The 26,033-nt window shown below is 42.6% G+C and overlaps 1 protein-coding gene across 20 annotated transcripts in view; it reads right to left on the bottom strand.

The window, feature by feature from the left end:
* Positions 1-26,033, bottom strand: part of LOC138749886 (NT-3 growth factor receptor-like) — an 894,662-nt gene that overhangs the window by 814,570 nt on the left and 54,059 nt on the right. For 10 of the 20 annotated variants that reach the window (XM_069911895.1, XM_069911896.1, XM_069911893.1 and 7 more), the window contains one exon: positions 683-766. The exons of 1 other annotated variant lie outside the window; for it this stretch is intronic. In XM_069911895.1, the coding sequence (XP_069767996.1) occupies positions 683-731 (49 nt within the window). In that variant the 5' untranslated portion in view covers positions 732-766. Of the gene's footprint in view, positions 1-667; positions 769-841; positions 1,054-4,551; positions 4,682-4,953; positions 5,014-26,033 lie in introns of those variants that run through there. 9 more of the 20 variants (XM_069911906.1, XM_069911904.1, XM_069911897.1 and 6 more) reach the window with 8 other exon arrangements.

Raw genomic sequence — 26,033 nt, 5'->3', positions numbered from 1 at the left:
TAGAGGGAGGCCACTTGGATGACTGAATCTGCGCCAGAACTCAGAGCATTCCCATTAACACTGTTCACCCTCCTATTTTCCTGCAACCTATTCTTTATCACGTGTCCATCAACTTCTCTCTCATTCTCCTATCAAACACCGACACTAGGGGTACGATACAGTGGTGAATTAACCTCTCAAACCAGTATGAGGAAAGGGGTGAGGGAGGAACCACATGTGGTCATGAGTCTATAGAGAGGTCAGAATTTAGTCCAGGTTTCTGGAGCTAGAGTTCAGCTCATATCCCTTCTGCCTTCCTTCAACAGTGTGCTATTTTTATTTAAACTTTTAAATTTAGGGTATATTTAGACAAACATAATAGGACCTTCCAGACCACGACCCTGACCAAATCTGTGCCACCCAAATATTCCAATTAACCTACAACTCCCGTTCGTTTAATATTGACATAATTCAAGTTCGGCAAGAATATGTAAGTTTTAATGTTCTATTTATTGTTATAATTGTAGTGTGATTTAATGCCGAGGAAACAATATATTAGACTTCGGGTGCCAAGTTCAAGTTCATTATCTCCTGATTGTTGTACTGATCAAGGTCACTTGATATTTTTCAGGGTAGTGTCGATACTTAATGGGAACCCAGTCAATGAATGGTACAACTGAATATCTACCTTGGCTCACATTACCTCTATTCTTCGAGACAATTTGGCGATTGCAGAGTTTCCCCATATTCATTGATGTGGAATTGCTGGAAATGTTACACCTGTGGACTGAAATAGGTTGAAGTACATTAGTGTGAAGTTTGGGGAAGAAAACTTAAAATATAGTCAGAAAAACGTGCTCACTCTACTTGAATAGTTCCATCCAAAGTTCATTCCTCATTATATCTTGAACTTCACTTCCTGCACTGCTTCTGAACCCATACATGAGGGAGCACAGTGTGTCGTCCACAGTTCATTGGGTAGGAGTCTCTCAGCTGATTCTAGATTCACACCCTGTTTCAGGGACCTCTAAAATTTTATCTTCCCTGGTTCTTTGCCAAGACCTGCGACTCAATCTGCAAACCATATTGTTTGGTCATTGTTGTTTCTGGAACTTGACTCTTTGCAACTTGCTAGTCCATAATACTTCAAAAATTACTTTATTGACTGTAAAATATTGTAGGATAATGCAAAAGTAAAGCATAGAGAGGTCAGAATTTAGCAGAAGTTTGCAGGCACTGTGATTGAAATAAAAATGTAAAGCTTCAGAAATTCAGCAGGTCAGTATACTTTATGTAGCAAAGATAAAGAAACCTAACCAACGCTTTGGGCTTGAGCCCTTCATCAAGGTACAAGGAAATTGCAGGCAGGTGCATAAAAAAATGGTGGGGGGGCAGAGGGAGGAGCACAGACCCACAGTAATAAGTGGATAAGGGAGGGAGGGCACACTAGCAAACAAGGGGAGGGGGTTGACTCTGTGAATGGAAAGAGAAGGAGGAAGAGAGCTGGAGGAAAGAAGACAGAGGGATGGGGAAGAGAGGGAGAATGGGGAGTGGGCTAGCAGAAACCAGAAAGGTCGATGTTAATGATATCTGGTGTAGAGTGCCAAGGCGGAAAATTAAATGTTACTCCTCCAATCTACAGGTGGTCTTGGTTTAACAGTACATGAGGCCATGGACAGACATGTCAGTGAGGGAGTAGTGAGCAGAATTGAAATGGTTGGCCACTGGGAGATCCCTGTCACTGATGCAGACAGAGCAAAGGTGCTCACCGAAGTGATCTCTCAGTCTATGTCCAGTTTCTCCAAATGTAGAGCAGGCCACAACAGGAGCACCAAATACAGAAGATGACTCCCGAAGATTCACAAGTAAAGTGTTGCTTCACTTGAAAGGACAGTTTGGAGCCACGAATGGTGGTGAAGGAGCGGACCACAAGGAAAGGTGTCAAGGGGACAACTGGAAGGAAGAGTTGAGTGGACAAGGGAGTCATGGAGGGAGTGCTCCCTACTGAAGGTGGAGAGGGGAGGAGAGGGTAAGATGCGCCTGATGGTAGGATCATGTTTTAGATGACAGAAATTACAGAGGATAATGTATCATCTTTTATGTACATGGAAGTAAAACAGGAAATGCTGGAAATTCTTGACAAGATTCTTCAGTGGAGAGAGAAACAAATCTAATAGGAAGGTCATTGTTCTCCAGAAATGTTAGCTGAGCTATTGAAATTTTCCAACATCTGCTTTTCTTATTTCAGAGTTCCAGTATCTGTGGCTTTTTTCTTTTGTTGATGAAAGTAAGTTTTTCTCTCTTTGTTTCTGTCTCCCGTTCCAGATTGCTCTGAATTGGATGCTAGCAAATTACGTATATGGAGCATTAATTTGAATTACGGCAAATTTTAAATTGTAGTCTATCTGACGTCAGAGTGACAGAGGGTAGCTAAGAAAGCAAAGTTCTCCACTCTGTCTAGTGCCTTTATAACAATCAAGAAACTCTGCAGACATGGGGATTGAGTGCTATGCACAAATGTGCTGGAGAAACAACAGATTACACATCTATAGGAAGTCAAGATTAGCCAACGTTCCGATATATGTTGTGTGACCTGCTGTGTTTCTCCAGCACACTTGTGTATTGCAATTAATCAATTCTTCTGTTTACAAATTGCTGAGTAAATGTTATGATATGTGACTAATTATTAAAAACAAAGAAATTATGATCAAATTTCATAACTTTCTCAAAATGCATTTCTTCTTCATTTTTCTGTTTCTTTAGTCATATTTGTCTTGGCAAATACCTTCTTCACTCACCATGTGGACTATAACCTGAAAATGGTTGTACAGTATTGCACACGGGAGGTGAAGAAGGTATTTGCCACACTTGCCGTCTTTGGTGAGATCATTGAGTATAGAAGATGGAACATCATGTTGCAGCTCAACAAGACATTGGTGAAATCACACTTGGAACATTGTATGCAGTTCTGGTCGCCTAGCAATAGGAAGGATATAATTAAAGCTGGAAAAGGCACAGAAAAGATTCACAAAATGTCACTTGGAACTGAAGAGCTTGAGATAGGGTGTGACTTTTCTCCCTTGAACGTAGGTGACCTAATAAAAAAATGAGGGACATAGATCAGGTCCTTTTCCCAAGAGTAGTGGAGTCTAAAACTGGAGAGCATAGATTTATGTGAGAAGGAAAAGGTTTAGAGAACCCAAGGGGCATCATTTTCATGCAGATGGTTGTGAGCATGTGGAACGAGCTGCCAGAGGAAGTGGTAGAGAGAGGTGCAATTGCAACATTTAAAAGACATTTGAACAGGTACACGGATAGAAAAGGTTTGGAGGGTCACGGGCCAAGTGCAGAAAAATGGGACGAGGCCAGGCAGGCAACTTGGCCAGCATGGATGTGTTGGGCCAAAAGGACTGATTCTGAGCTGTGTGGCTTTACAATTCTATGACCTGCATCTCTGCTCAGTGTCATTCGTAATATTCTGTTGAATCTTTTTACTTTGAATTATGCTATTGAAGCAAAATCATATTTGCTCATTTAACCATGCATATGATTTTAAATTATGTACTTTCTCCTTAATGTCAATTATGATAAAATCTCAGATATCTTTTTCATTTATCCAATGAATATGCCCATAGTAATTATATTTTTTGAAGAAGAAATTAATTTCAAGGCTGTAGCAGCACCCAAATCTAGAGCTGAATCAGAATATGGAACAAAGTCTCTCAGGTGTCTTAAGCCACTGAACAGCAGAAAATTTCAGGAAAATTTCTGCTTCGGTGCTAGTGTAAAAATGTCGGGACGAAATTTGTAATGCAAATTCCATCCCTGGAAACAGGACTAATGAATGCGATATCCCCCCTCCAACAAACTCCGCAACTCAGGGAGGCTGTGTAAAAGTGCCCTAGAAGTGCCCTGTGTAAATGACCACATCGGGACACACCAGAGGTAAGTATGTTAATCTATTTCAGAATAATTCTGAAGTTGCTGTGTAAAAATGCCATTAGATAATAACTTTAGCTTGTTGTGGGGGCAGGGCGAGTCAGAGAATTATTTGCATTCATGTATAAAAATGGAAATCTCCTAAGTCCAGGATGGATTGTCTTTAACAACGCAGAGATAAGCTGTACTTGCTTCTTGAGTAGCCTGTCGGAGTTTTACAGTGATCTCTTCAGGTCCACCAAACGGATCCACAAAAAAAGTTCACCTGATGAGACATCAGCTCATATGTAAAGTTCAAACCTGGCCCAAATCTAGCCATTCCAAAATTGAAAGGAAGACCAATTCAATCTGCAGATGCTGGACTCTGTAACAAATTACAAGACACGCTGGTAAAACTCCACCAGTCAAGCACCTTATGAGAAATGAGAAACTAATCCAAATTTTGAATTAGGAATGCTTCCTCACAATCATGGTAAGAGTAGTGGGTGACAGTTTGGAAAACTGGGGAGGGGAGAGGGAGAAAAAGAGGGGTAATAAAGCATGTTAATAGGAAATGTTTCCTTGAAGTTAGAATCATAGAGCATTACAACATAGTACAGGCCTTTTGGCCCATAATGTGCTGATTACGCAAACCTAATAGCCTGAATACGTCTGAGGTGGTCTGATTTTGGAAGTTAAGCAGGCTCAGGACTGGTCAGTACTTGGAGGGGAGACTGCCGGGACACCAGGTGCTGTAGGTTTCAGTGAGGGGCGCTGGACAAAGTGGCGACTCTCTGTCTCCCTTAAGGTAGACAAAAGTTAAAGAATTTCAACATGTAACATTCTAAATGTAGTGTTATGTGACAATAATGGAACCTTGACCTTTATTCCAGAACAATATATTCCTTTCCTACCTCACACCCACAACCCTTTATTTTTCTTACATCACTGTGTCTATCTTTTGAAGAGTCTTTGGAATATCCCTATTGTACCTGCCTCCACGATCACCTCCAGCAATGCATTCCAGGCAGCCACCCGTCTATGTAAAAATCTTACCTCTGGCATCACCACCAAACTTTCCTCCACTCGCTTTAAACAAATGCCCTCTGGTATTTGCTACTGTCACCCGGGTACTGTTTCTGTAGCCCATGAAATCCGAACATCACAATAACTACATTATAACAATCTCACAAATCATATTGTTCTTTCAGTATGAAACAAATATTGATCAGGAGCTTTTTATGCAAAGCAAGTCACTGTCCAGGATAAAGCAGTTGGTATACAGTAGTACCAGTTTGTCCCATTTACAGGGTGAACTGCAACAACTCTCCAAGGCTCCTTCAACATCACTACCAAATCCCTGACCTCTACCAGCTGTGGAAGGACAAAGGCAGCAAAAGCATGGGGTGACCACCCCGAATAGGGGAGCGCAGTTAGCATAGCGGTTAGGGAAATGCTGTTATGGTACTGGCGATAGATGTAACAATTCAGCCCTTCACTACAAAGAATCTTGGATGGCTGGTGTGCGTATCAAATCATTCAGGACCCTCCCCTAAATTTGGAGGTCTTGGTCAAATTTGCTGGTTTCTGATTCTTTCTCAATCAGTCTTGCTGACGAAACTTGCCCCCTTCAGAGTTATCCAGATGATCCTCTTTCTTTCAGATCACTTTTCACACTGCCAGTCTTCTCCTTTGACCAGACAGCCTTCCAAAGCCTCCCATTGATTCTATGCACTCTTCCCCTTTTCCTGCCAGCATCAAGCTTAGTTCTGTCAAATGTTGGACCAGCAATGAACCATATAAGGTATGAGGATGGACAGTGAGATGCATAATCGAGAAGCACCTTAATAGGGAGTTTGAGATATGGAGAGATTTTTGGTGAAGAGTTTAATGGTACAAGATCTGATGGAAGGGGGTGATGGAACCCAGCCTAATGAAGAGCACAGATGGGTAAAGGTCTATAAGAAATTAATGATGTCACAGTACCTCAGGCATGGGTTCAAATGGGCAGCACTTATTCCTCTACACTCAGTGGAAACAAGTTTTGTACCTGTGAATGGAGTCAGGAGGGTCCACACACTGCTTCGAAATGCATATCACCAGCAGGTGTGGGTTATTCTACCTGCAAAACACTGACTTTATTCAGATGAGAGACCACGATCTGCAGGGTAAGTGTAGAGAGACTGTGAGAGCCATCAGCTGCCTGCCTCAGAACTCAACAGGAATTCTAACGACAAATGAGGCTGCAGGATCTGGGAATCAGGATGAGCCCTCATCATTGTACTCTCAGTGTGCCTTCCAAAAGGGATCTGAATTTAGCACAGTCAGCTTGATTCAAATTAGGCCAGCAACAATACTCAGATTTTTCATTAAATTGATTGATTCTCCATACTGATTAAAACCACTTTGTTGCTTGTCAAAACATAAGGAGCTGGACACATGGGAGACTGCAGAGAACCTACAGCAAAAAACAATCTGCTGAAGGAAGTCAGCAGGTCAAACAGCAACATTGGAAGATAAAGAATGGTCAACACTTCACATCCCTTCATGAAGACTGAGAATGGAGAAGAGATATAGCCAATACAATCAAACCCCTGGTATCTGGCACCTATGGGGATTGGTAAAAGCCAGATAAGTGTATTTTCTAGTTGCTTGAGATTTACAATGCCAAACTAATATTTTAAGAATAAACCGTTTAAAATACTAAAAAAAATGCTAGACTGTACTGTGACAGAGTACTTAGAGGTGGTTTGGGAGGAATTGTTAGAGCAGCTTGCACACACACATTTTAAAACACAGAATATTTGCAGGACTTTTGCAGAATGATTTTTGCAGGAGGCAACAAAGTATCGACAGCAGCTGGCCTGGGAGAGGATGTGATCTTTGCAGGAAGAAGAGAAGAGTTTTGCTCTCAGAGAGGGAGGGAGTGAAACAGAGAGGAGGGAGACAGAAATCTGTTCCAGAGGGACAAGCTGGCAAACTTTGGAAGGCTGTCTGGTCAAAGGAGAAGACTGGCTGTCTGAAAGGTGACCAGAAAGAAAGAGGACCATCTGGAGAACCCTGAAGGGGGCAAGTTTCATCAGCAAGACTGATGAGAAAGAATCAGTTACGGATGTCCTGAAAAAACAATCTCTCTCTGAAAACCAGCAAGAACCCTCCTGAGTGGTGACCATTTTCCTGTTAAGCACCAAAGACTGGTGAACTTTGTTAATGCTAACTTCTGTCCACAGAACAAGAATTGTCTGCAACCAGTAAGATTGGACTGTGATCCAAATAACTTTTCTAATCTTAAATATACATTACACACACCTGCGCTTAGTATTAGAGGGGGGATTAAGTAGTTAGGTAGGTTAGGTAATAAGTTAAGGTTTAATTATGTTTTCTTGTTCTACCCTGTGTTGTGGTGCAGATCTATTGGTGCTGGTGTTTGGGGTTCTCTGGACTCCGTAACAGTACTTAAACTGAACAAACTTCAGTTGCATGAATATATAAATCTTAACGCATTTTACTTTATTTTCAGGGTCATTCATACCCTGTAGGTGTAGGTTAATTTGAATTGAAATTCTTTGAAAACATTTAACTGTCACTGTCACAGGTTCCTCCCCCTCCATAGAACCGCCCGAAAGACGAACAATAACAATTTCCTTCCCCCCACCCAAGTTTACAGATAAAGCCTCTGACCGGGACAACTTTTACTAAGCAGGGATAAGGAGACACTTTAAGAGAGTCACCCCAACGGTGAGTGGCATCAACCAGCTCTTCATCATAGGCCAGCCCGGGGTACATGTACCCCCAATGGTACATTTGCATTTTTCAGGGGGTCTGAGAGAATAACCACTACTGTACAATACATGGTGTTGTTAACTGCAGTCAGATTGAACAATGTCGTGTTTTTTTTTAATCCTTAATTTTTAGGGGTACATGGGAACCTATAAAAATGCCCAAGGGGTACAGAGGAACAAAAAGATTGGGAACTCCTATCTTAGGTGACCCCATTGCTGTTTCAAACAGCAACTTTATTCAAACAGCTGCTATAAGCAAAGCTTGACCAAGGCCCTCCCTCCACTGGCTGAATCTTCAATCCCATCTTCACTAAAAGGTTTATGTGTTACTTCAGAAAAGATTTTACTTTTACAAATAAACTTGCTTACTTTTACCTATTATTTTATATTTATTTATATAGGGCAGTACGCTTGGCGTGGGGGCAGCACGGTTGGCGTAGCAGCTAGTGCAACAGAGTTACAGTGCTAGCAATTGGTACCAGACTAGGGTTTGAATCCCGTGCTGTTTGTAAGGAATATGTTCTCCCCATGTCTGCGTGGGTTTTCTCCAGGGGCTCTGGTTTCCTCCCATCCTTCAAAACAAATGGGGGTATAGGTTAATACAGGTAAATTGGGCGGCATGGACTAGTGGGCCAAAATAGCTGCTACATGCTGTTTGTCTAAATTTAAATAAAAATAAATATTTTTACATGTATTTATTTTCCTAGGATTTTTTTTTGCCAGTTACTTGAGGCTGCCAGTTGCTTGAATTCCAGATTCCAGGGGTTTTACTCTGTAATGAGGAGAAGCTGGTAAGGGTTAGAAAGGACAGTAGGAGGGGTGAAGGATGATGGTCAGATGGGGAGAGTGAGGAATAGTGCTGGGAGACAGAGGCAGTTAATTAGCAGGTACCAGACAGGTGGAGAGGCAAAAAAGGGTCAGGTGGTGGAAGACAGGGTGAAATTGTGGACAGATAATGGAGTGTTACCCATTTTTCTCATGCCTTTCTCCCCCCCTTTCTGTCACCAGGCAATCAACTGTTTGTCTTCCAACTCCACTACTTACTCGCCCCATCTGCCCATCATCCTCACCCCTGCCTGGTTCATCTATATACAACTAGCCACCATCTCCCTCTTTTCATCATTACCACTGGCTACTTCTCTCCCCTCTCCATTTTGATGAAGGGTTCTGACCGGATATGTTGGCAAGGATTTTTCTCCAGTAATACTGCTGCATTCCTCAATCAGATTGTTCTTTTCATTAATGCAGATTCTTTTCAAAAATGTGTAGAATCTGATTATGTAATGATGTAAAACAAATGGCAATTTTTATTTAAATTTACACATACAGCAAGAGGCCATTTCAGCCTATGAGCTGATGTTGCCCAATTTACTCCCAATTAACCTACACCCCCGGTTCATTTCAAATAGTTGGAGGAAACCAGAGCTTCTGGGGAAAATCCACACAGACACGGAGAGAATGTACAAACTCCTTACAGATAGTGCGGGATTTTAACCCCGGTCCCGGTCGCTGTCCATTTAAGTCCATTCCCTATTTTAACTTCCAAAGAAGTAAATGTCAAAATGTTAATTATACCACCAATTTGCTGTTGCAGTCCATAAAAGTACCAGAAAAATGCAGCAAGTCGCCCTGACACCAGCATTCTTGTTTAATGCCAATTTGCACTTTTTCACCAAAATGATATCTAATTGAAAAAACAGTCAAATGTAAAAACAGCAGATGTAATGATGTCATCCGTTCCCAGTTATATCTATAACAAGGTTGAAACAGCTTGTATGTGTGAAAGGCAAAACAAACTGAAGGGAACAGTGAAAGACAGAGATGGAAACAATAGATAAAGCACAAAGGGAAAGATGAAAGATATTAAAAAAGATGGACAGCACAAGAGGATGAAGGGCAGAAAATGACAACAGAGGAAGAATATGAGATTAAGAGGCAGAAAATATCAGAATTGTAGAACAGTAAGTAGAATATCAGGAAGAAGGCAATGTATGTAATATTATAAAAATCCATCAACAACTGTATCTTAAGAGACTGCAAAGCAAGAGTGCAGTACTGGGTGCCAGAGCTTTTGAAAATATGCCTTTTATCTCTGCCATTGAAACTGACCCAAAATGAAAGGACATAGCTCATTGCTGACTGCTGAAGGGCCATGAGGTGGAGTCCAAAATCTGGTCCCAGCAGGAGATGGTCTGCCTCATAAAACATACCATAATTTGACACTAATTGGCACTAACTGTCATTGAGCCACTTCAGTCAGAATAGGCACAGGATTGGATGGTGAACTTGAGAGCCAGAATGACCAGCAATAAGATCCAGGCTTTTTGCTCATCTCCTGTGTAGCAGAGCTTTCAGATTTTGGTTTGAACCCATTAGCAGGGAGGACAACAAATACCCACAAATTGCAATGAGTGGCTATCACTAAAGAATGAGAGAGCTCTGTGGTTCAAACTATTCCTTAATTCTCTATTATGATATTGGTCATTAAAAATTTAATGAGTTCTGTTTCCCCGAGTGTTTTTAAGGAGCAGGATGTTTTTTGAAAAAGAGAGGAAATTTCTCTGTGCAGTCAGTGAATTGTGGATGATTCTTTTAATGGAAAATTTAGAAAATTCTCTCTGGTGTATGATAGGGTCTGAAGTTACTGACTGAGGAGATAAACTGGCAGAGGGAAGCTCATTAACAGTGCCATCTCTTGGGCAATCTGTCCAACTACGGCCATTGTGGGATGGTGAGTATAAGCCTTAAGGAAGGTAACATTCTGGTCTGTGGTTCTGAAATGAGCCTCGAGCTTTGAATTGCATGGCTGTTTGGGCCAGAGTACCTGGGGGAGTGGGAGGAAGATCGACAGCCTGCAAGTGGCCAAGAAGATAAGCACCAGTGGTTGGGACCAGGAGAGACTAGATAGCTAGCATCTGGAGAGCGAGGTAGACGTGGTGGTGTTGAGGCATTGGAATACAAGTGACAATGCCAAGAGCAAAGGAGATGAATGATGAGGGAGATGTGAGGGAAGGAGATTAAGGCAGAATGGGGAAAGGAGATGAGTTGTAGGTATACTGATGACAGGGAGACCAAAAGACTAGATCAGAGTGGAGGTGCAAGGTGAAAGGTGTGGTGCAAAATTATGTGCTTGGTCAAAGTTTCACTTGTGCTGTTTTTGCATCTGAGGCAAAGTACATATGATTATTTTGCTCTTCAGTTAGGGAAGCCAATAATGGCGGGATTAGTGGGAGGGCCAGTCAATGGCTGTGCAAATCAGCCAAGACTGCTGCTTCTGATCATCATGGGGTGACTTTGAAATGTTCTCTTTTAAGGCATCCTTTGAGGACAGGAACAGGGATCTGCTGAGTTTGCCAACTAATGCTGAACCATTTTCTGCAGGTGTCTGGGCTCATGGATGATGAATGGACATGTTGGATGACACCAGCTGTAGAACTAGAAAATAGGCAAGAGCAGAGAGAGGTAGGATCATTCCAAAAGTGGAGTAACTATATATGGAGCCATGCAAGTACAGGATTAATCTGAAGCAAACCAAGGTAGTCACAAATATAATTACATCAGCATTCTGGGTAAACATACAGGTTTATTTATTCTATATGAATATACAAATGAAATATAAATCATAAATACAACTTGTCTTGGACAGATATTTTAAGAACAATGTACTTTAAACATTCCTTCTATGAATCCTTTAAATGAGCTTTAAAATCAAGTAACATTTAGACTTTCCACTCTCCATTTCAAAGTAGAAACCATTTGTCTTTTGAAAGCTGTGGAGGTCACTGGGTCTTCTTCTTTCAGAGACTGCAGACTCAAATCCCAAGTCATTTGTGACATTTTTAACTGTGTCCTAGATTTCATATCATCTACAGTATGGGAGGAGGAGATTCAAAGGAGGAGGCTGTGATGTTTTACAACTCAGGAAATGCAATTTCTAATTCTTCCATCGCAGACACAGGGAACAAATTAAACCAGACCATAGGGTCAGGATGTAAAATAAATTTAGGTAACAGAATACAGGAAATTGAAATGTCTACATGTTGATGTCTCTAAACCAGTAGTTGCTGGATTATTAAACTGACTTCAGACGAATAAAATCCCTCACACTTCTAAACCAGATATATTGATGTTAAAAATTATATTTACTCCAAAGTAAGAACTGACATTTAACTTGACCTCAGGATCACAGAATCATTGCATGAAGCAGAAGGTAGTCATTTGACTTAATGTACCAGTTCCCACTCCTTGGACGACAAATCTAATTAGTTCCACATACCTGTTCTTTTACCATTTCGATATATTTTCTTCATTTTAATTATTTATTGTCTCAGCTTCCATTCTTTTGGGCAATGCTCTTCAGATTTTAACAATTAACTTCCTTCCCTTCACTTTTATTTATATTTACTTTTGAAGTTTTTCTCTAATGTGTCTCCACTGCTCACTGACCCTCCTGTTACTGAAATCACATTCTCCTTTTTTGCTCTCTCAAAACTTTTTGTGACTTGATCACCTTGAACAAATCCCGTCCCCCCACCCCTTAACCTCTTCTATTCTAAAGAGGAAAGATATTCCAAAGGATTTTTTCAGCTTCATATTTCCTTTCAATGAAACACAGCAGTTGAATTTATAACCAGAAAGATTCAACGAAGAATGGGCATCTAAAAGATTTAAAGCTCAGTTCTCAAGGTATTTTTTCATAAAGAGGTGATTTTCCCTTCACCTCAGCTTCCTCCCTCTGGTTAAGTTGCCAGTTTCTTATTTAGGATTCAAGAAGACACACTAAAGATATACTCCTAAACAACCAAGGATCCTGCTGACTTCTATGGTTTCTGCTAGCCCACTCCCCATTCTCCCTCTCTTCCCCATCCCTCCCATGTTCTTACCTCCAGCTTTCCTCTCCTTCCTTTCCCACTCCTTGGAAGACAAATCTAATTAGTTTCCCATACCTCCCCCCTGTTTGCTGCTGCGCCCTCCCTCCCTTATCCATCATTTTGTTCGGGTGCCTACCTATATTTTGTTCATACCTTGATGAACGGCTCAAGCCTGAATCATTGGTTATAGATCTTTAGTTTTGCTCCATTAAAGTCCACAGTTTTACCTGTTGAGTTTCTTCAGCATTGTATTTTGACTAAGGATCCTGCCAACATACTCAATGCTATTGTCAGTAGTTGTTTAAAAGCCTACCACTAGCCTGACAACACAAAACAATCACGCCACACCATTTTGACTCCAACATTTGAGCTTGGAGAGAGAAAATTCAATCCCTGGTCCTACTTTTGTGCATTTGGATATCAGGTGAAGATCACACCAGATTCAATAGTCTTTATGCCCAATGGTAGACTATTCAGACAACATGAAATGTTCTTTTTATTCCTATTGATGCTGTCAACAAAATCATACATGCTATCCCCTATTGTCCTCGAGAAGGTCCTGAGCATCCTTGTGGAACCATAACTGTAACCATCTGACTGGTGAACCATTCCCACAGTGGACTAAGCTGGGGAATCCCAGAGTTTGAGCTGAGTGACTATGAAGGAATGCCATGGCATTTGCACGTCAGAATAATGTGCAACTTGGACTGGAACCTACTGGTGCTCCCATGTGCCTAATACACAGATCGGATGAGACATGGAAACCTTCACCAGAGTAATCCTGGTGCAATTGTCAATGCCCCAGGGGGTGAGGGAGAAAATTATAAAGATGAGTGACAATTTTCATCAAATAAAAGATGTAAGTTTTGATTTGCTATAATGATGCATAGAGCTTCATTATAGTCTATATATATCTAGCTGAATGAAAAATTTTCTGTAACCTTTCAATGTGGGAGCAGAAATTGGGAGATGCATCATATTCCGACTTCCTGGGTTTTACCCTCTGACCTTGGTAGGACCCTGAAAGCTTACAAAAATTATCTATCATTTCCTATTTCATAGAGCAACCTGTGTTTAAAACAATTACCAACTCAATGATTAATGGTAATGATTAATGATTAATTAAAACCCAACACCCAACCCCAACCAACCATTTTTCCCCTGCAGCCGCTGCAACCGTGTCTGCCTGTCCCGCATCGGACTTGTCAGCCACAAACGAGCCTGCAGCTGACGTGGACTTTTACCCCCTCCATAAATCTTCGTCCGCGAAGCCAAGCCAAAGAAGAAGAAGAAGAAGAAGAAGATTAATGGCTGCAAGGGGATAATCTGAAAGGCAGGATAGAAACCTCAAAATCATTACCAATATTCATAATACAGCCAGAATCTGAAAGGGAGGGCTGGGAATTCCAGAAATAACTTTACAAGGCTGACGGTCTTTTATTATTACATTTGCCTCTTTTATTCTCTAAGTGCTAACAACTGCCCTAAGGGAGAGATATAGTTGGTCCCTGATGCTGTCAACTGGACCTTTGACTGGAAGCCAGTGTTCTTGCACCATTTTTACCAAAGGACTGGATTAATTATCCTGGAGAAGAATATACACCCATTTTACTCTGATGTCATCTAACTCAACATTAAAGAAAAGATTCTCTTGCGGCTCCTATTCTGAAAACATTCATCCATCTCTTTAAAAAACTGAATGAGACACTGTGTAAAATGGAGAGAATGAGAAGGGACAAGTGCAAGAGGAAATTGTCCTCCTTGGCTATATGAAAACCTCCCAGAGTGTTGCCAATGAAGAAAACGAAAATAAGAATGGAATGAAAGATACCACCACCTCTACAACTCTACAATTTTAAAATTTAAACATGCAGTACCGTGACAGGCCCATTCGGCCCTCAAGCACGTGCCACCCAATTAAACGCCACCCAATTAAACCCTGTTGACTTACAAGCCTGGAACATTTTTGGCAGGAAACTGGAACACCGAGTGGAAATCCACACAGACATGGGGATAACGTACAAACTCCTTACAGACAGCACGGGATTCAAACCATGGTCGCTATCCTTAACCTCCAGAATGACCTGTTCAGGAAATCAATTCAAGTATTTCCCAGTTCAATATATCCATTCTGTTTTGAACCTATCCATCCAATTCCATGGCATTATTTTCTCTTCACTACCATTTATTAATACTGAAAGTGGATTGATTTGCTGGTAATAGATATTCCTGCTCCACCAATAACAAAAATGAATATGAGTGGGGATGTTGGGAAGCAAGGTTTCAGCAGGTCATGGGTTGGTGTCAGTTCAGTGCTTGTAACCAGGCTTCTTGCCTCTTTGTAGGTCCTCTGGTGTGATTCCTTCTTGTCAATACAGTATTAGAAATGTAGAAACTAGGAACAGGGGTAGAGCATTTGGCTCTTTGACTTGCTGTACAATTCAATATAATCAAGGCTGATCTAGATTCAAGATTATTTTTATTGTCACATAATAAAACAGAAAATGTGATATTACATGAAATTTCCTTTAGTCGACTGTAAGTCAGACAAAGATTCCCTATCTCCAGAAATTTCCTGATGCCACTTAGTCAGAGAAAGAAAAAGAAAGTTCTCCTAAGGACACAATGTCCATGGCTTTGCCTCCAGCATTCCCACAGCCTCTGCAGACACTCATCCTTCAGTCCAACCCAAGCTCAGATGCACACCTCCAACACAATCAGAAAGCCTCCAGCACCCTCCCGTATCTCGGTTCCGACACCTGGTACCCCTTTCAGCCAGTCTCAAGCAAGTCTCCAGCAGTCTGCAGCCTGGTGTGGATTCATCACCTTGAGTCACCAATAGCCCACTGCCCGTGTATTCTTCAGCCTCAGTCCCTCACTGGTCTGCCACCGTGGTCACATTCTGATTTTTTGCTTCTCCTTCTCAAATGAGGGGTGCTCACCCCATTTTCTGGTGCCTTGCTCCCCTGGAGTCTGAAAACCCTTGTGGCTGTTGCCAATCATAGCACTGTCATTTTGGGCCCAGATAAAATAAACCATAAGCAGCTGCTTTAACAGGATGTTTAAAGCCTGTATGGAGTGGATAACAGTCGGACTGGGTGGTTGGACCCCGCTGGGGAACGTTCTGACTTCACTCCCTGCTCTCAGCACAATTTATTTTTACAACCCATCTACAACTGAATAGTAGGAGCATATACTCATACGTCCTGATCTACTTTCTCTCTCCTGCAGGATCTCACCCTGCTTCTTCCCTAGCCACCCCCCCCCCCACAATCTGCTCTAATCTGCTTATCACCCGCACACACTTACTCACTGATTCTCCTATTCACTCCCCAAATAGTTCCATCTGTCAATCAGCTTTCCACTTATAAGTTGTTCCACTTATCACCTTCTAGCCTGTTTCTATCTCCACCCTCCCTCTCCTTACCTCTGCATATCACACACCAGCTGTTGTGTCCTAACGCCACTCCTTCGTCTTGTCCACGTCTTCATCTACTCATCACCCCCCTTCTCCCATGGTTTTATCTATTGCCTGCCAGCCCCTGCCTCAGCCCTCCAGCTCTCTCTACCCTGCACTCTCAGTCCTGATGCAGGGTTGTTTTCTCCAGAGCACAACATCTGAACTGGTCTGAGTTCTATGGTTTCTGCTAGCCCAGTCCCCATGTCTGGTCATCTATTTGCTATCATACAGGTGCTCCTCTACATGGGATAATCTGACGTACGATTTTTCAAAGTTACGGAGTGACTGTCCTTATTTATATTCATGTAATACATTAAAGGTAATAACAAGCATGGTTTATTCCAATAAATGTTGATAATTCCTCAAAGGTGAATTCTTCATTTTTAATTCAGTCGGAAACCTTGCGGGGACTGATACAGTCCTGTCGGGGGAGAGTTTGGCAGTGGGATCAGTGTGGGGACTGATATAGTACTATAAGGGGAAAGCTAGGCTCTCAACTTACGATAGGTTTTCTGGAACATAGCCCCGTCGTAAGTTGAGGAGCACCTGTATTCCTGGTCTCCCTCCACATCCTGCAGTGTACTTTGTGTTTAGATGTATATTGTTTCCTTTTAAAGATATTCTGTTGGTACTGACAATCTTCTACAGAAATGACCTCTCTAAGTTCACATGACTGAAGTTTCTTCTTATGACAATCATAAATGTCTTGTCTTGAAACAAAATCCCTCATGTTAGACACAGCCAGCACCCTATCCCTACCTTTTCCAAATCAGGCTATCATTTGATTGTCTCATATCTTGTGCATGAGCCTTACCAGAAGACTGGAATCTTCAGTTAGATTCTAGCCCACTATTCTAAACCCAAGTGAATAACAAACCTCGACAACTTAATCTCATAATCTGGCAATCCTGCCACCCCAGCCCGAGACACCCTCATTATTCTCCCTCAGATGAACATGCATCTTTTCTTGGGTAAGCAAGGAAAATGCATTTTGTTTTGTACAGGGTGATGATGGTGGCATCACGAAGATCCTGAGGCAGTTTACCTTGGTCCCAACAAAGCTTGAAAAACTCATGCAGTTTGGCATGCAGAGTTTTGCCGCCAGCCTTCCAGACTTCTGGGGGGATTCCATCCATACCTGCTGCTTTGCCACTTTTCAGTTGTTCGATTGCCTTATATGTCTCATCCAGGGTGGGAACCTCATCCAGCTCTAGCCTTAGGGGCTGTTGAGGGAGCTGGAGCAGGGCGGAATCTTGGACTGAGCGGTTGGTACTGAAAAGAGATTGGAAGTGTTCTGACCATCGGTTGAGGATGGAGATCTTGTCGCTGAGGAGGACTTTGCCGTCTGAGCTGCGCAGCGGGCTTTGGACTTGGGGTGAGGGGCCGTACACAGCCTTTAGAGCCTCGTAGAAACCCCTGAAGTCGCCAATGTCCGCGCTGAGCTGTGTTCGTTTGGCGAGGCTAGTCCACCACTCATTTTGGATCTCCCGGAGTTTGCGCTGAAGATGGCTGCATGCGCGACGGAAGGCTTGTTTCTTCTCTGGACAGGACGGCTTTGTAAGGAGAGCCTGGTGGGCAGCTCGCTTCTTTGCCAGCAGCTCCTGGATTTCCTGGCTGTTTTCGTCAAACCAGTCCTTGTTTTTCCTGGAGGAGAAGCCCAGTACCTCTTCAGTGGATTGCAGTATGGTAGTCTTCAACTGATCCCAGAGGGTTTCAGGGGACGGGTCCGTGAGGCGGGTTGCAACGTCGAGCTTTGCTTTGAGGTTTGCCTGGAAGTTTCCTCTCGCTTCGTACAAAAACAAAGGCGAGAAATCAGACTGCTCAAACTACAGGGGAATCACGTTGCTCTCCATTGCAGGCAAAATCTTCGCTAGGATTCTACTAAATAGAATAATACCTAGTGTCGCTGAGAATATTCTCCCAGAATCACAGTGCGGCTTTCGCGCAAACAGAGGAACCACTGACATGGTCTTTGCCCTCAGACAGCTCCAAGAAAAGTGCAGAGAACAAAACAAAGGACTCTACATCACCTTTGTTGACCTCACCAAAGCCTTCGACACCGTGAGCAGGAAAGGGCTTTGGCAAATACTAGAGCGCATCGGATGTCCCCCAAAGTTCCTCAACATGATTATCCAACTGCACGAAAACCAACAAGGTCGGGTCAGTTACAGCAATGAGCTCTCTGAACCCTTCTCCATTAACAATGGCGTGAAGCAAGGCTGTGTTCTCGCACCAACCCTCTTTTCAATCTTCTTCAGCATGATGCTGAACCAAGCCATGAAAGACCCCAACAATGAAGACGCTGTTTACATCCGGTACCGCACGGATGGCAGTCTCTTCAATCTGAGGCGCCTGCAAGCTCACACCAAGACACAAGAGAAACTTGTCCGTGAACTACTCTTTGCAGATGATGCCGCTTTAGTTGCCCATTCAGAGCCAGCTCTTCAGCGCTTGACGTCCTGCTTTGCGGAAACTGCCAAAATGTTTGGCCTGGAAGTCAGCCTGAAGAAAACTGAGGTCCTCCATCAGCCAGCTCCCCACCATGACTACCAGCCCCCCCACATCTCCATCGGGCACACAAAACTCAAAACGGTCAACCAGTTTACCTATCTCGGCTGCACCATTTCATCAGATGCAAGGATCGACAATGAGATAGACAACAGACTCGCCAAGGCAAATAGCGCCTTTGGAAGACTACACAAAAGAGTCTGGAAAAACAACCAACTGAAAAACCTCATAAAGATAAGCGTATACAGAGCCGTTGTCATACCCACACTCCTGTTCGGCTCCGAATCATGGGTCCTCTACCGGCACCACCTACGGCTCCTAGAACGCTTCCACCAGCGTTGTCTCCGCTCCATCCTCAACATCCATTGGAGCGCTCACACCCCTAACGTCGAGGTACTCGAGATGGCAGAGGTTGACAGCATCGAGTCCACGCTGCTGAAGATCCAGCTGCGCTGGATGGGTCACGTCTCCAGAATGGAGGACCATCGCCTTCCCAAGATCATATTATATGGCGAGCTCTCCACTGGCCACCGTGACAGAGGTGCACCAAAGAAAAGGTACAAGGACTGCCTAAAGAAATCTCTTGGTGCCTGCCACATTGACCACCGCCAGTGGGCTGATAACGCCTCAAACCGTGCATCTTGGCGCCTCACAGTTTGGCGGGCAGCAGCCTCCTTTGAAGAAGACCGCAGAGCCCACCTCACTGACAAAAGGCAAAGGAGGAAAAACCCAACACCCAACCCCAACCAACCAATTTTCCCTTGCAACCGCTGCAATCGTGTCTGCCTGTCCCGCATCGGACTGGTCAGCCACAAACGAGCCTGCAGCTGACGTGGACTTTTTACCCCCTCCATAAATCTTCGTCCGCGAAGCCAAGCCAAAGAAAGAAGGAAAATGCATGCACTTTATAAAAGTTAAATTTAGACATACTTCATGGTAACAAGCCCTTTCAAACTACAATCCCATGCTGCCCAATTACACCCAATTGTTCTACATCCTGGGTATGTTTTTAAGGGTGGGAGAAGACCAGAGCACCTGGAGGAAACCCACGCAGACACAGAGAGAATGTATAAATTCCTTACAGACTGTGCAGGATTTGAACCCTGGTCGCTGGTGCTGGAATGGCATTGTGCTAATCACAACATTAACCATTCTACCCTCCAAGATTGGTCTCAACAGAACACTCTGTGGCAAGGCATCCTTGTTCCTGTGCTCGAATCTTCATACTAAAAGTTTCACAGCTCTTTGGAGTACATGCTGTGCTAACAGAGAGGAAATGGAAATGATACACATTGATCTGTTGGAATCTTCATGACCAGCTAAACATTAGTTCAGGTTTCAAGTCACCCTGACCCCCTTCACAGTAGTTGACATGACAGAATGTTTCAGTGAGTATAAATAAAATACATATACATTTGCAAAATACATGTCAACTGAGATTAAAATGCAAGAACCAATATAAAGGAAAGCCACTTCCTCTAAATTAGTACTTACAGCAATTGATGACTCATTAGTTGAGTCAGCGTTTTGAGTTTTGTGTGCCCGATGGAGATGTGGGGGGGCTGATAGTCATGGTGGGGAGCTGGCTGATGGAGGACCTCAGGCTGACTTCCAGACCAAACATTTTGGCAGTTTCCGCAAAACAGGACGTCAAGCGCTGAAGAACTGGCTCTGAATGGGCAACTAAAGCGGCATCGTCTGCAAAGAGTAGTTCACGGACAAGTTGCTCTTGTGTCTTGGTGTGAGCTTGCAGGCACCTCAGATTGAAGAGACTGCCATTTGTGCGGTACCGGATGTAAACAGCGTCTTCATTGTTGAGGTCTTTCATGGCTTGTTTCAGCATCATGCTGAAGAAGATTGAAAAGAGGGTTGGTGTGAGAACGCAGTCTTGCTTCACGCCATTGTTAATGGAGAAGGGTTCAGAGAGCTCATTGCTGTATCTGACCTGACCTTGTTGGTTTTCGTGCAGTTGGATAACCAAGTTGAGGAACTTTGGGGGGCATCTGAGGCGCTCTAGTATTTGCTACTCACGGTGTCGAAGGCTTTGGTGAGGTCAACAAAGGTGATGTAGAGTCCTTTGTTTTGTTCTCTGCACTTTTCTTAGAGCTGTCTGAGGGCAAAGACCATGTCAGTAGTTCCTCTGTTTGTGCGAAAGCCGCACTGTGATTCTGGGAGAACATTTTCATCTCCATCGGGCACACAAAACTCAAAAGGGTTAACCAGTTTACCTATCTCGGCTGCACCATTTCATTGGATGCAAGGATCGACAACGAGATAGACAACAGACTCGCCAAGGCAAATAGCGCCTTTGGAAGACTACACAAGAGTCTGGAAAAACAACCAACTGAAAAACCTCACAAAGATTAGCGTATACAGAGCTGTTGTCATACCCACACTCCTGTTCGGCTCCGAATCATGGGTCCTCTACCGGCATCACCTACGGCTCCTAGAACGCTTCCACCAGTGTTGTCTCCGCTCCATCCTCAACATTCATTGGAGCGACTTCATCTCCAACATCAAAGTACTCGAGATGGCAGAGGCCGACAGCATCGAATCCACGCTGTTGAAGATCCAACTGCGCTGGGTAGGTCACGTCTCCAGCATGGAGGACCATCGCCTTCCCAAGATCGTGTAATATGGCGAGCTCTCCACTGGCCACCGAGACAGAGGTGCACCAAAGAAGAGGTACAAGGACTGCCTAAAGAAAGCTCTTGGTGCCTTCCACATTGACCACCGCCAGTGAGCTGATATCGCCTCAAACCGTGCATCTTGGCGCCTCACAGTTCGGTGGGCAGCAACCTCCTTTGAAGAAGACCACAGAGCCCACCTCACTGTTAAAAGACAAAGGAGGAAAAACCCAACACCCAACCCCAACCATCCAATTTTCCCTTACAACCGCTGCAACCGTGTCTGCCTGTCCCACATTGGACTTGTCAGCCACAAACGAGCCTGCAGCTGACGTAGACATTACCTCTCCATAAATCTTCATCCGCGAAGCCAAGCCAAAGAAAAGTGTTGAATCAGCATAAATCATAGCAGGTAATTTAGGATGTTGATTTCATCCACCTTTAAGATGGTGAATTATTTTATATAAACTATGAGAATAAATAATGCATTTTGAATTCTGCTATTACTGACTCCTCCTTTCCCCACAGGAGCCTGGACAGATGGGAAAAAAAACCTTGTTTTCACAGCCTGACTGCTGTCTGATTCACTGTCGTAAAAGTTTCGCAAGGAGCTGCTATCGATACAATTCTATTTTTTAAACGATGTCATTGTTTAGTGACTGGTTTGATGATTGCTGCTCAGCCAAGAATATGGATTAAAACAAGTGCTCATCCATATAACCAGTAAAGGGACAGGATGAAATGAAAAGGAATAAAGCTCACTCTGTATTATCCAAAGACCATGAAGATTGATTACATTTCAAGCTAATTATGGACAAACCTATTTGACACTGCCCCATTAATAACACCATTTAATAAGTTTCAGAACCAGTTTGACCCCTCCATGGACATTATCAAACATTCCTAAGTGAGCCAATATTTAGAAAGTGCTTCATCTGCATGAGACCAGCATTTGCTGCTGAGTTAGACCCAACACAAGTAAAGAACAGATGAAAGGCTCCTCATTGTTTCAGATTAGTCACACCATAGGAGAGATTCAGGGTAAAGGTCCTTCCATTGTGTTCAATGCACTTTAAATGACAACCATTAAAAAGCATCCCTCTAATCACCTTCCCACCAGACTCATTTTAGAGCTATTTGTTCTACATTATGGAAAAATCTGTGGTGCAGAACTGCTCCTCTAATGAAAGCAGGAAGCTTGCATTCATCATTCTTGGAGAGTCGTAGATCTGGGTGCCAAAGGTAAAGTGTTTATACCTAGAAATGTCCATGTGTAATGCCCATTTTTCATCAAGTATAAAAATAATCTTCTGCAAGTATTAAAATAATAACAATCATTTGCAGTGTTTAGTCCAATAACGCCGGACAACAATTTTTTTCCAAAGGTTTCCTTCCTGAAAACAATTGGGGATTATGACAGACGACTTCAAGCTGAACAGAAAGATCATTTCAGATCTGAAGTATCACGTAGAAATTGGAGAAATATTAAATTAACTTTTATTGAATTTAACATATTTAATCACATAATGACGCTGACACATTGCATTTGTTCAATTGGCCTAAAAATGTTTTGACGCTGATTTTTATTTGTACTCATCTGATGTCTCTCGTGTCAGTGTCCAAGATGGATTTCATTTGCCCTGATACTACTTTTCTATGGTTGCAATGTCCTGATGGAACCTTTCACCAAGTTCGTCATTGACTGCACCAAGATCAGCAGGGAAGTCCAAATGTGAACACAGAGAATGTATTTTCAATGACATGTTGCACTTCATCATTGAAGACTTTATATCAAGTAATTGCAAAAATATGTAATATCTAAAAGATCGTAGGTGATAGGAAAAATTTAAGGTGATTTTCGTGATCAGCAGCCCAAATTCCATAAAATACACCCACAGTTATTCAGGAAGTAAAATCTTCATTGACTAGTGTAATTGGAACATTGGATCATCCTGGATTGTTTCCTGGAGCAAACAGAACAGTGCAGAACAGAAACAGACTCGTTGGCCCACAATGTCTGCACCGAACATGATTCTAAATTAACCTAAAGGATCATGCTTGAACATGATCCATATCTCTCCCTTCCCTGCAAATTTAGAGAGGCTCTGAGAAAGGAAAAACAAGAATATAAGTTATAATAGCAGTAAGGTAGAAGGACAAGAAACATCAGGATTGAGAGTTTATGGAACTATGATGTGGTTTACATGGAACTATGATGTGGTTTACATGGAACTATGATGTGATGGCCATTACAGAGACCGGGCTGACACCAGGACAGGAATGGATTCTGAATATTCCTGGATTTCAGTGTTTTAAATGGGTTGGGGGAAGAAGGGGAGGAGGAGGAGGTGACATTACTGGTCAGGGATACTATTATAGCTGCATAAAGGGTGGGTAATATAGCAGGATACTTTTTTAAAAATTTTATTTTTCATTTGTGTCAAAACATATACAGTATTTATTCATTACATAAAAATGGTAAAAATTACAACACAAAAATAATACAATTTTTATATATTTTCTCCCCCCACCCACCCCTTCCTCTGCAAAAAAGTAAGAAAAAAAGAAAAGAAAAAGCCTAATAAACCTATATCTTTTAATTAATTAACTGCAGTTTACATAACAATCTTAAACCATAACTAATTAGGGCGGGTTGGATGGGGCATGGTGGGCGCTGCAGGTAAAGTCATAGCAATAAAATCCATGTAGGGTTTCCAAATCTTATCAAATTTTTCTGGTTGATTTCATAAATTATATGTTATTCTCTCTAATGGTATGCAATTTAATAATTCCATTCACCATCTATTCAACAATATCACCAGATTTCCATGTTACAGCTATAGATTTCTTTGCTATTGCTATACACAGAAGCTTCTTTTGATACATATTCAACTTCAATTGGGAAATATCTCCCAATAAAAATACTCTGGGATCCTTCAAAATTTGCGTCTTCAAAACTCATCCCAATAAAATACTTACATCCTTCCAAAATTTAACTACCTTTTCACATTGCAGACTGCATGCAGGAAATATCCTACTTCTTTACTACACTTAAAACATTGATCAGAACAATTCAAATGAAGAGCATGGAATTTGTATGGAGCATAATATAATTGATGTAAAAATTAAATTGTACCATTTGATATCTAACATTAATTGTATTAGTTACACTTTCAAAGCATAATTTTGACCATACTTTGTCTTGAATCTGTATATTTAAATCTTTTCTCCCATCTAGATTTGGATTTGAATAAATCCTTTTTCTGAATAGTCTCTTGTAATTTGATATTATGGGTGACTTTAACTTCCCTAATGTTGACTGGCACCTGCTCAGTGCCAAAGGTTTAGGCGGGGCAGAGTTTGTTAAGTGTGTCCAGGATAGATATCTGCCACAGTACATTGACAGGCCGACCAGGGTTATTAGATCTAGTATCAGGTAATGAATCGGGTCAGGTCACAGATCTCTGATTGGGTGAACATGTGGGAGACATTGACAACTGCTCCCTGGCCTTTAACATTGTTTTGGACAAGGACAAAGTCAGAGAGGGCAGGAAAATGTTTAATTGGGGAAGGGAAAATTATGAGGTATAAGGCTAGAACTTGTAGGTGTGAAATGGGAATTCTCACTGCCTTTGGGAAGAAGCTGCTGCTCAGATTGATGGTGCTGGCTATCTCTTTCCCAACAGGAGCAGGTGAAAGATGCTGTGTGGTCTGGAAGGGATCCTCAATAATTTTGCAAATCCTCTTCAAACAATGATCCCAATAGATCACATCAATGGGGGGGGGGGGGGGGAGGGAGACTTCAGTGATCCTCTTTGCTGCTCTTTTATCCTGTGGATTGAACTTCAATGTTCTACAGCAACCCGTACCATGCCATGATGCAGCCAGCCAGGATGCACACATTAGAGCTTCTGTAGGAAGTTGATAGGATGGTGGCTGGTGGGCTTGCCCATCTCAATCTTCTGAGGAAATGCAGTCACTGCCATGCCTTCCTGACAAGTGAAAAGATGTTGTGTCCAGTATAGGTCACTTCTTAAGTGGACTCTGAGGAACTTGGTGCTCTGTTTTCTTCACTACTGAGCTATTAATGCATTGACGGGGCTGGTTGACCAGGTCTTCTTGAAATTCACAATCATCTCCTTTGTCTTGTCCATGTTGAGACTCTGCCTGTTAATCTTGTACCATTTCATTAGATTTTTCCACCTCTTCTCTGTAGTGTGACTCATTATTTTGGCTGATGAGGCCAACTACTGTTGTATCATCTGCAAATTTGACAATTTTGTTGGAGGTGGATCTGGCAATGCAGTCGAGTCAGTAGCATGAACAAGAGTGGGCTGGACACACAGTCCTAATGTGCGTCAATGCTCAGTGTGATGGGGGTTTGACGGTCTGCTACCATCCTGGACAGACTGTGAAGTCCAGATTCCAGTTACAGAGAGGGGTGTTGAATCCCAGCGAGGACAACTGCTCCACCAGCCTCTGGGGAATGATTATATTAAACTCCGAACTGAAGTCAATGAACAGCAGCCTAGAGTGTAAGGCGTGGTTTTCAAGGTGGATCAGGACAGAATGGAGGGGCAAGGGTTTAGCATCATCAGTAGAATGGTTCCTTCTATAAGCGAATTGAAATGGGTCCCACATCTCTGGAAGGTGTGCTTTAATGTGCTCCATCAGCAGATGTTCAAAGCATTTCCTAATGGTAGAGGTCAGTGTCAAGTGGTGATAGCCATGGAATGAAGGTGGTTGTCTTGAAACCTATGGGGATGATGGACTGCTGCAGTGAAGTGTTGAAGATGTCCATAAGACCTCCATCAGTTAGTTCTTCAGTAACAAACAGTTACGTTGGCTGGTCCTGCTGCCTTGTATGGTCCACCTTGAATAGGGTTTT

The sequence above is a fragment of the Narcine bancroftii genome, chromosome 14 (assembly GCF_036971445.1).
Source record: "Narcine bancroftii isolate sNarBan1 chromosome 14, sNarBan1.hap1, whole genome shotgun sequence".
Taxonomy (NCBI): Eukaryota; Metazoa; Chordata; class Chondrichthyes; order Torpediniformes; family Narcinidae; genus Narcine; species Narcine bancroftii.
Note: the sequence above shows the minus strand (reverse complement) of the source record. Positions and strands in the feature narration are given on the sequence as shown.